The sequence below is a fragment of the Acartia tonsa genome, chromosome 5 (assembly GCF_053477335.1).
Source record: "Acartia tonsa isolate MP-2025a chromosome 5, ASM5347733v1, whole genome shotgun sequence".
Taxonomy (NCBI): Eukaryota; Metazoa; Arthropoda; class Copepoda; order Calanoida; family Acartiidae; genus Acartia; species Acartia tonsa.
In genome coordinates, this window is record NC_137264.1 from 1,972,781 (window position 1) to 1,985,130 (window position 12,350).

At 33.1% G+C, this 12,350-nt stretch overlaps 1 protein-coding gene across 1 annotated transcript in view; it reads right to left on the reverse strand.

The window, feature by feature from the left end:
• Window positions 1–1,564: 1,564 nt before the first annotated feature.
• Window positions 1,565–12,350, reverse strand: part of LOC145318515 (uncharacterized) — a 28,581-nt gene continuing 17,795 nt past the window's right edge. The window contains exon 4 of the mRNA XM_080159813.1: window positions 1,565–3,374. Coding sequence (XP_080015939.1) covers window positions 1,805–3,374 — 1,570 coding nt within the window. The 3' untranslated portion in view covers window positions 1,565–1,804. The remainder of the gene's footprint in view (window positions 3,375–12,350) is intronic.

A 12,350-nucleotide genomic window follows, 5' to 3' on the forward strand; every position in this document is an offset into this window, starting at 1 on the left:
TTTTAATGAAAACGAAGATAATTGTGTTCATAAGCAAAGCAGGGATTAGACAATGGTCGATAAACTAATGTACAACATACTTAATGAATTACCCCTTCTGTAAATAACAATAAAAAGTTGAAACCTAATGAACCAACCAATAAAAGTTAGACACTATTACTAGGTTCGTCACCAAAGTTGTTTGACCAACGAATGAGAAAACGTTATTTTAAAACAATGAGGACATGTGTATTAAACAGCCAAATGACCACTCCCTCCTCTTTGGATGTCTTTGGACCAATAGAATGGAAATTACATTGATACCCAATATATTCTCATAGGTTCTCTTGATTAGCAAGATTTTCCAATACCAACTCATATACAAGCACAGTGTGCTCAGATGAAAATTTTGCTCAAGTCCATTTTTTAGGTCTCGTGAAGTCTATTTAACACTAATCGCTTAGTGGGGCAAAATTGTTTTCGTGAAAAATCTTCTAAAATCACAGAAAAAATCTACAAAAATTAAATAAAATCTTATGTTAATAACCCTTCTATGATTTTGTTTAATTTTTGTAGATTTTTAAATAATGTGATTTTAGTGGATTTTTCACGAAAACAATTTTGCCCCACTAAGCTATTAGTGGGGCAAATTTTTTTTAAGAATCCACCTCTGGTCTATAGAGTAGCACTGCTACTTAAAAACATTGTTTTGCTCGAAAATGTTAAATACTTGATTTAAGAGAATAAATTTAAAGGAACATGAAATATTATACTGAAAAAGAAAGTAATATACTACAAAAATTAAGTACACACGAAAAAAAGAATAATTTTTTTAAAAATAATTCTTAAAATAAAGTGTTTTTTTTCTAATAGCTGTCCCTTTTCTGAAAAGAATGATGTTTTTTTAAAAAGGCCCTACCCTTTAATTTTTGAGAAATTAATTGTTTGTAAGCATCAATTTTACAAGCTGGGTAGCTACTCTTTAGCTCACTCAGTAAGTCCGTCTCTAAGTTCAAGAATAATTTGCTTTAAACGAAATAGACCTATAAATACTTTTAATTATTCACAAAAAATATTCTTTAATTAGACATCAACATATGTATCTAACAATGATGTCTAAAGAATATTGTTCTAATTTTCAGAACTTTGTTTCTAACTCTTTTTAACCTATACTAATTGAACTTAACTTTTTTAACCGTTTGTATGTGGTCTAATTTTGAAATAAATATTTTCTGCGTTACTTGTTAGCTAAACTGTTCCTTTATTATATTCACTAGCGGCTACGCCCCTAGAGGCCTCTAGTGGCACTTTAAATGTTTTTTTTATATTTAAAATATGGCTATTTTGCGTTTGACATTTATGTTTCTCTCTTTTTAAAATCGAGAAATTTTTAAAAAATTTAATTTCTCTAGGGAGGGTGGTGGTACCCTCCCCCAAAATAGTTATAAACCTTCCCAGGACATATGAGAATCTACCCTGTTAAGGAGAACCCAATCGGTTAAGCGGTTAGCGAGATCCTTCGGTACAAACACACAGACAGACGACTTTTATAGAATAGTTTGACGATAAAAAAAAACCAATATTATAAAATAATGATAAAATTTATTTTAATATTATTTACTTGAGGTATTGACAATATCTTTGGGATAAGTTATCACATAATAAATTTTTTTTTATTATTAACAATTTTTAAAATTAGAAAATCGAATGATATAATATATCCTGAATGCCTTGTTTTTATAGGTGCTAGACCTTATACACTTTAATAAATTTATGTCTTTTTTCAGTAGTGAAGCTACTCCTCAACACACTTTGTACTGTTGTTTTACACATAGCTTTCTTGTGCTTGAGTGAGCTCTCTGAACGAATCCACCAAGTTATCATGAACAAAACTCTGTTCAATTTTGATAAAATTGGCCGCCCTCCGTAGAAGCGCCAGACACGCCACTAGAATAGAATCATTGTAGTTGCGAGAAACTGCATCTTCGCACAGTTGCACTGACCGCTCCACGCCGCCGGACAATTCAAGCTCCCCGCACTCCTTTTCCCCAACACAGAGGCGGCACAGGGCGATGGCGGATTTTTTGATGATGCGCTCAACCGCGTCCATTTCTTGCTGACTGTCGACGCAATAAATTGGCGTTGCCAGCTCGCGGACTAAATACTTGATTCCGCCGTAGGCGATTAGACTGTCGCGGCCCTTATCTTTAGCGGCTAGATTGGCTAAAATTGTGACAACTTGATCACGGACAAAAACAGAAATGACGCCGTTTTCGGCGGTCGAACCGCCGCTGCCATTCATAACCATGTCGACTCTTGAGGTCAGCAGCCGCCAGATATTGTGCTCTAGAATTATGTCCAAAGAGGTTGGCTCCATGAATGTTAAGTTAGCCAAAGCCGCAGACACAAGCAGAAAGCTGTCTTCGCCGCACTCCAAACTGGCCAGGGTTGACAATTGAAGAACTATTTCGGGAATGGCGGCTGTTAAGCCGGCGACTCGATGATTTTCAGTAATCCAGGGCGAGGTAATTTGTGCCAGAACACCGGCAGCTTCAACCTTCACCTCCAGGGTTGTGCTGGAGGTCAACAGGGAGCAGATAAGTTGTACGCCGCCGGCAGCCTCCAGCTGGCGGATGCTAGCCTCGGTACAGCACAGGGAGCTGAGCGCGCGTAGAATAAGTAGCTTAATTTCTTTGGTTCTTGACTTTACCTGGCACAGCTTGACCAGCGCGCTGACAATGTCTAATTGGGAAATAACAGCAAAAACAACATCGTCCTGTTGGCTTTTACCCAATTCAATGAGGACACTCAGGCTTTCACTCAGCACTAAGCTGCTGCCGCGGGCACCGCTGCTTTTTGTCACAAAACTGAGCAGCTGACGCATCTCACGAAATAGGCTGAGATGATATAGTTTCATGAAGGATAGGTGGAGATGATCCAAAACGCGGATAGTATCGCGTTTCGGCTTTTGCGGGGTGTACTGAGATCTGTGAGAGCAGAGCTTCAGCCTGTCTACCACTTGGAGAACCACTTTTTCTTGGAGTAACAGAACTTCGTACATACCGTCAATTTTCTGGGTAGATTCTGTCGGAATAGGCTCCTGGCTGGCATAGTTGTTGATAATAACTCCTGTTTTTAGGCCGGGCAGGTTGCGGTTCATGCTTGATGTATCCGGAATAAAACAAGTTTTGTTATTATTTTCACTTTTGTTATTATTAACTTGGTGGTTATCATTGGCGTCTACGGGGCCTTGGCTGTCTGACCGACCGCCGCCGGCAGCCAACAGGTCCTGGTCGCTGTCCAGGTTGATGTTGAATACAAATTCTGTGACCCTGGAGGCAAGGTCCAGGATGGAGCGGCCATGGTTCGTCCAGCATGATTCACTGCTCACATCTCTGAAACAGAAAAGAACATATTAATTAATTTTCTTTTACTTTTTATATTTTCTGCGTTTCTTGTTAAAAGGTAATCTTTTCTACATTTACGGCCTGTCTGTCTCTAACGTATATGTGTGATTGTTTATTTGGGTATATTAAAATCTCTATAATCATTACACCATTATCAGTTAAAGTGATTCCTGTATAGTTATGTTAGAAAAATACATAAACAATCAATTAATATAAATGTTAACTATCTTTTTTAAAGCCCTAAGAAAGTTTTTAAAAATTGAAATTCAACCCTGAAAGATCAAGAGCCTTAGGTTAAATCTAATAGCCCAAAACTGTATAAGAAAATTAAAGAAAATAACATTGAAATATTTCAAATTAAGAAACTTTAAAAAGGAACATTTTGGCATTATAGACAGCTTTCCGCGGAAATTAAAAAGAAAAAATATTTAACCCAGTTTTGTTATTCCCGAAATTTAAAAAGGTTCTATTGCATTGCATTTCTTAACAAGGATGACAACATTCATATAAGCGAAGCTCTGAAATGGAAGGACAAACGAACACTTGTAGATTGTCAGAACTGAATTAGCAGAATATTAATGCATCAGTACAAACAATATTTTAAGAAAATTTGTTGCAAAACTGCATAAATAGATGATACTGTTTAAGGACATACTTACATTTTTGAGACTTGTTTATAGAGATGCTTCGCTTATAACATTGTACCTTGTTGTAATAGGAATCAGTTTTAAAAAAATCAGAAGAATCGGATGATTTTAACATACAAAAATTTGTTCTTAAAAAAGATAAAAATCGACATGTTTAAAATGGACGTACGGTCATTCTGGTATTGTTTATAGAGTTGCTACGCTTTCTAAATTGTACCTAACTACTTTAGGAATCATCATGCAAAGTTTGGAATCGATAGGACAATTCTAACCTGTTTAAATTAACGAAAAGAGCTAACTCTCTGTGACGGACGGACGGACCGACCCTAATTATAGAAAAGCTTCGCTTTTAAAAATTGTGCTACTTTTCACTTAACCACTTCTCATTTGCAAAACTGCTAGGAAGTTATGCCCCAAAGGCAAGTAGTCGCCCTACCCTCCCATAACATAATAAGTGCCCTAATTACCCCCTAATTAAACAAGAATAATTAAATGAACGCAGGGCGCAGCTACCAGAGGCTGTAATTAGTGGATAATTAGCAAATATATGACCATTTTTGTCATTAAATTTCAAGTTTAATAAGGTCTAAATATATTAAGATATATTAAAAAATTAAACGAATTTTATTTTAGCTTCCTTTTAGAAAAAAATCAATTAGATGATTTTTATTAAAATAAACAAGGATGACAACGTTAAAAAAATGGCAGAGGTAATTATTTCCCTATTGGAGTTAATTTATTTATTGTATATTCATAATGTAATTGTAAAACGTTGTGTTGACATGTCAGTTTTAACCACTTTTATTTTACCACGAACATACAAACACAAGTATAGAGTAGCTGCGCTACTTACAATGTATTTTTTTTGCACAGCGACATATTTACACGAGAAAGTGGGTGCAAAATTTGGGCACAGAGAAACGTTGCATAATATATCAAGCGCTGCAACTCTATCATCTGATTTGTATGTGTGTTTAATTTATAACTCCACTGAGTTAATATAGGAGACGGTAATAATCCAACACTCGACGCTTTACCACATAAAATCTCATTTTTTATAGAAAAATAGTTTAGCCCTAGCTAAACTTGACCTAACTTACCCTAGTAGTTTTTAAATCTGACAAGTAGTGACAAAACCTTGTCTAATCTGAATTTTGACAGGTTTTCCTCAGGTTTTAATCTGCCCGCCCCTCATCAATCAACTCTGACATTTGATTCCATTTAGTCAGATTGTAATCTGACGAAACCTGTGTTTTAGCGCAAAAAGGTACTAAAACTCAGATTACTCAGGATTTGCCGCCAAATTTTTAATCTGTCAGGGGGGATTTCAGATTAAAATCTGACGAATCTGACTCAATGTGAGCAAAGTTCAGGTGATTAAGATCGTAATCTGTGATTAAATTGACCCTCAAAATTTGCCCAGTTAATCCCTTATCTGACATTTGATGACAAACAGTCATACTCTAACCTGACATTTGATGACAAACAGTCATACTCTAATCTGACAATTGATGACAAACAGTCATACTCTAATCTGACATTTGATGACAAACAGTCATACTTTAATCTGACATTTGATGACAAACAGTCATACTCTAATCTGACATTTGATGACAAACAGTCATACTGTAATCTGACATTTGATAACAAACAGTCCTACTCTAATCTGACATTTGATAACAAATGGTCATACTCCTAACTGACTTTTAGTGACAAACAGTCATACTTTAATCTGACATTTGATGACAAACAGTCATACTCTAATCTGACATTTGATGACAAACAGTCATACTCTAATCTGACAATTGATGACAAACAGTCATACTCTAATCTGACATTTGAAGACAAACAGTCATACTTTAATCTGACATTTGATGACAAACAGTCATACTCTAATCTGACATTTGATTACAAACAGTCATACTCTAATCTGACATTTGATGACAAACAGTCATACTCTAATCTGACATTTGATAACAAATGGTCATACTCCTAACTGACTTTTAGTGACAAACAGACATACTCTAATCTGACATTTGATGACAAACAGTCATACTCTAATCTGACATTTGATAACAAATGGTCATACTCCTAACTGACTTTTAGTGACAAACAGTCATATTTTAATCTGACATTTGATGACAAACAGTCATACTCTAATCTGACATTTGATGACAAACAGTCATACTCTAATCTGACAATTGATGACAAACAGTCATACTCTAATCTGACATTTGATGACAAACAGTCATACTCTAATCTGACAATTGATGACAAACAGTCATACTCTAATCTGACATTTGATGACAAACAGTCATACTCTAATCTGACAATTGATGACAAACAGTCCTACTCTAATCTGACATTTGAAGACAAACAGTCATACTCTAATCTGACATTTGATGACAAGCAGTCATACTCTTATCTGACATTTGATGACAAACAGTCATACTCTAATCTGACAGTTGATGACAAACAGTCATACTCTAATCTGACATTTGATGACAAACAGTCATACTCTAATCTGACAATTGATGACAAACAGTCATACTCCAATCTGACATTTGAAGACAATTAGTCATACTCTAATCTGACATATGATGACAAACAGTCATACTCTAATCTGACAATTGATGACAAACAGCCATACTTTAATCTGACATTTGAAGACAAACAGTCATACTCAAATCTGACATTTGATGACAAACAGTCATACTCTAATCTGACATTTGATGACAAACAGTCATACTCTAATCTGACATTTGATGACAAACAGTCATACTCTAACCTGACTTTTGATGACAAACAGTCATACTCTAATCTGATATTTGATGACAAATAGTCATACTCTAATCTGACTTTTAGTGACAAACAGTCATACTCCATACTGACTTTTAGTGACAAACAGTCATACTCTAAACTGCCTTTTAGTGACAAACAGTCATACTCTAATCTATTTCAAGTGAAAAATAGTCATACTCTAATCTGACTCTTAATGACAAGTAGTCATACTCTTTATTTAAACAAATAATAATTCTGATATTTTGATTTTAATAGCAATAAATTTTACAAAATTAAAAAATATTTAATTTAAAAATATAAAACTATAAAATTAAATGATGGTACTCTTCAAAAGATTCTGGTTGTTCTAGTTGTGCAAATGGGTCAACAGAAGTAACTATCATAAACGATTTTGTACTTATGTAACAATCTTTTAATTAAGTTATTCTATTGAAAATTGTCTCTTTCTTGGTTTCTCATTTCTTTGTTTGTGTGGTAACTGCATCAAAAACTGTTCATCAACAATTTAAAAATAAGTTATGATGTAGTTTTAAGATTTTCAAAACCACCTCAACACCAGACTAAAAAAATTAACAACCTGACATAGAAGTGATTCTAAAATTTTGTGTTAAATTAATTTTTGACAATATGTATACTAATTAGAAATGATTACAAATCAACATATAATATCTAAAGGGATAGTTGCATAAAGTGCATTAAAAAAGTTTGATGGCAAGCATAAGTTACAAAAATACCATCTAACATATATAATTTTCAAGTCTAGATATTTTTAAAGCTACCTGGTAGAAAATTGAAATTATTACAAATGTATGTCCTCTAGATAAACTATTGAACATAAAAAATATGCAGTTCACTAAATTCAAGTTTAAATGCAATTCTTGCAACTACCCCTTTGATGCAAAAAATAAGGAAAAATTCAATACTTTTAATTAGATATCTATGAATACTTGATTTCAAAATTCAATTTTACAAATTACACAATTTATTAAACTAAATAGTAATAATATATCAGAAAAAAAACTAAAAAACACAGAATATGCAATAAAATGTAGCTAAGATCAAGATTTATATTGTGATATATTTTGAAGTGGTTTCTATATTTGGTACTTGCTTACATGTGGTAGACTGGAGCACCGAAAACCCCCCCCCCCCCGCTTAGTTTTGACAAAAATCAAAAATAAGGGGGGGGTAGTTTTTTAATGTCTGGAAAACGGCAAGGAGGAAAAAAGCTCAGCAAGGCAAAGACTTAACCCCCCCCCCCTTAATTTTTAAGAAAATCAAAAATAAGGGGGGGGTAGTTTTTTCACTGTACACACGCCAGAAAGTTGAGTGAGGTAAATCAAGAAAAAATAAATCAAAAATACCCCCCCCTTATTTTTGATTTTTGTCAAAACTAAGCGGGGGGTTAAAAACTACCCCCCCCTTATTTTTGATTTTTGTCAAAACTAAGCGGGGGGGGGGGTTTCGGTGCTCCGGTCTTCACATGTAAGCAAGCACCCTATATTTTTTTAATATCCTCCCCCCCATAAAGTTTTTTGTCTCTTATTTTGAATGTTAGATTTACAAAATTTCTTTTTAAATTACACAACTATGCAACCTTTACTTTATTTTTTTTACTCCTAGCTGTCACCAATTTTTTTGCACGAAACACAAAGTAACATTGATTATAATCCTACTAAAACCTTTTTTTAAATGACTCAGTACTTATAATCTAAAGTGTTCTTCTAACTTTTACACAATTTTTAATGAAAATTTTTAAAACTTTCAGTCTGTATGTTTGGCATGTAACATCCAATCAATATTTTTAAATCATATTCAAAGATTTTAAGCCAACAAATTAGAGATTATAGAACCAGTATAATTTCCAGTCCAATGTCCACTCCCTCTGTGGTTTATGCAAATAACTTGATTGTTATATAACACAAATATTTAACCACAAAAACGATTATCTAGAAAAAAAACTAACCGGAAAGGATATCTAAAAAAGATACAACACAACATAAAACTTTTAAAACTTAAACTTTACTATCTATCTATTGAAAGTAACAATTCATATATTTGTTTCTCCTTATATAAAAGTAACAGGATGTCTATATGAGAGTGTCAGTTTGTCTGTTAATACAATGGGATCTCTCTAACTGCTGAACCAGTATGGTTCTAATTAACAATGTAGCTTCTCATAGGTCCTGAAAAGATGTTTTTTCCCTTTTTTTTTATAAAACTAAAATTGAATATTAAGGGGAGTTGATTCGTCCCCCCCCCCCCATTAGAGGCTTTTAGGGGTGTACCCGCTAATTAGAAACAAAATACAGGGAGGGTAAAACCATGGGCATTTTAATACACTATTCCCCAAAGTTTTATAATAACCTTTCCTTGTTCTTTGTCTCGCCAGCTCTAGGGATATTTATTGTATTTTTATTGATTGGTTCATAAAGTTGAGTGTTCAAACGTTTCAACCACTTATTTCAATCTACAGATGGGTTAATTTTGTGTATTATCATTGGGGATATACAACAACAATTTATCGGCCCTTGCCTTATCCCTTTAGATCCCTGAAGAAAATAGCAATATCTAATGAAACACAGGGATAAGACAATGGCAGATAAATGGATGTACATATCAATGGCACACAAAATTACACCTTCTGAAGATTAAAATTAGTGGTTGAAACGTTTGAACACTCAATTTAATAAATCAACTAATCATAATTTTGTAAAAGTTATTAAACCAACGAATGAGAAAACATTATCATAAAACTTTGGGTACCAGTGTTATAAACAGCCCAATGTCAAAGTAGGGAATAAGAAAGTACCCAAAGTTTTATCACCACATTGTCCAGAGAGAGAGGAAACAATGAGCTATTTATTACACTGGTCCCCAAAGTTTTTTAATAACGTTTACTCATTCGCTGATTTAACTACTTTGGGAACTTTTACTAAAAAAATTGTGTAAACAAAAAAGTGGAAAATCAACCCGCCTTAACATACATCTCCAATGATGATGCACAAAATTACCCCTTCTGTAAATTATAATTAGTAGTTAAAACATTTGGAGACTCAAAATGAGTAAAAAAGTCCCTAAAGTTGTTGTGCCAATGAATGAAAAAACGTTAAAGATTTAACAGGAATTCAAGGGATAAACCAATGGACAAAACATTTATTCATATCCCAAATGATGATAAACAAGATAATCCTACTGTAGAATAAAATTATTGGTGGAAAATTTGCACTCTTCTAATGTAATAAAAACATTCAAAATTTAATAAGAAAAACCTGTAAGTGTTGTCAACCAAAGATAACTTTGGGTGCAGTGTCCAAACGTTTTAACCAATAATTATAGAATTTAGAAGGGGTATTTTGATGTATCATCCATTGTTTTATCCCTTTTATCACTGACAATGTTATACGTCTCTGAAAAGCAGGTATATTCTAAGCTGTGAAGGATTAATTGTAGTATTAATTATAGACAGTTGACCAATGCTATTGGTCATCTTTTAGCTAGGCTACTTCAAGTAAGAGCATCATCTAAAAATCAGTCTACTAAAATGAATATCAGAAATGCACCTCAGCCCCCCCCCCCCTTATATTTAACTTTCCAAAATTTCACCTAAACAAACATACCAAAGGACACTTGAACTAATTGATAAAAATAAAATGTTTTAAATGGATTGTGGACTTTCTGATAACATTTATAAAATGATTATGAAAAGTTTGAAATGGATAGAACATTCTAACATGTAAAATTAATGAAATATAACCATTATGTACGGACAAACAGACCCTAACTATATAAAAAGCTTCTCTTTTGACGAGGAAACATACAAAAGCGAAGCTCCAAAGTAGTAAAACCAGGGAAAAGGGATTGGATACTAACAAACAATTCTAGGTGAAAATTTCCCCACAATCTCCTTCCCCTTTTTCTGAAGTTATTACCCACTTCCCTTCATTTACATCAAGAAACAAGTTTTACGCCAACTCTATGCCAACAACATATTTATAAAAAAAATTAATATTTGTTGATTATCAATAGGATAATTCTAGCTAACCGGACCGACTCTAATTATACAAAGTCGCTTTAAAAAAAAACAGGGATCTAAAGGGATAAGACAATGGCTGATAAATTGATGTACTTCCCCAATGATTATACACAAAATCACCGTTTCCGTAGAATTAGATTAAAATTATTGGTTGAAACGTTTGAACTTTCAACTTAATGAAACAACAAATTTAAATTAACTAAAGAGCCCAAAGAATAAGAAAACATTTTTATAATAATTTGAGGACTAGTGTAATAAACAACCCATTGTCCCCTCTTTCTTTGAAAAAAAAACAGTATAGTAGTTGGGGAGGGAGGGGACATTATGCTGTTTATTACTATAGTCCCCAAAGTCTTATGATAATGTTTTCTTATTCATTGCAAACTTAGTTAAAAACTTTGGGGACTTTCAACCAATAATTGTAATCTACAGAAGGGGTAATTTTGTGTACCATCATTGGGGATGTACATCAAATCATCGGCCATTGTCTTATCCCTTTCGATCCCTGAATAGAAGTTTGCTATGCATAAGTAACAACATATTTTAATTTTTATTTGATATAATCATCCGATTGATCTGAAATTTAAAGTACTGATTCCTAATACAATAAAACACAATGTTATAAGCGAAGCATCTCTATAATCAAGTCCTAAAAAAAGTCAGTATGTCCTTAAACAGAATTCTGTATTTAAAAAAAATACATATAATTTTGTCAAAACTTTTATATTTATATTTTGTAAATTCAATTCTGATACTCTATAAAAGTTAATGTTCGTCTGTCATAACGTTCCAGAGCTTCGTTTTTATGGATGTTGTCATCCTTGTTCTTAAGTAAAGTGTAGATGTTGTCCTTGTTAAATGCGTCCGTGTGGTTTATTTACATAACAAATCTAAGTTGAGTAGGGATAGATCAATGAAAAAAACAATGAATCGAAGAAAAGTGTAAGCTTTTGTGTTCTTATTAAAAGCAAAGCTTTTCTATAATTAGGGTCGGTCCGTCCGTCCGTCCGTAATGGATAGCTTTTTTCGATAATTTAGGCATGTTAGAATTGTCCTATCGAATTCAAATTTTGCATGGTGATTTAGAAAGCGTAGCAACTCTATAATCATTACCAAAATTTCCGTACGTCCATTTTAAACATGTTGATTTTATAACTTTTTTAACAACAAATTTTTATATGATCTAATCATCTGATTGATTTGATTTTTGATATATCGATTCCTGGGACAACAAAGTATAATGTTATAAGCGAAACAACTCTATAATCAAGTCCTAAATATGTAAGTATGTCCATAAACATTATCCTGTATAAAGCAGTTTTTTAACAAATTTACTTACAATTTTGCTTCGACTCTTATACATTTATATTCTGATTATTCAGTTCTGACACTATATAAGTGTTAATGTCCGTTTGTCTTTCCATTTCAGTGCTTCGCTTTTATGGATGTTGTCATCCTTGTGTTAATCTATTAATTACT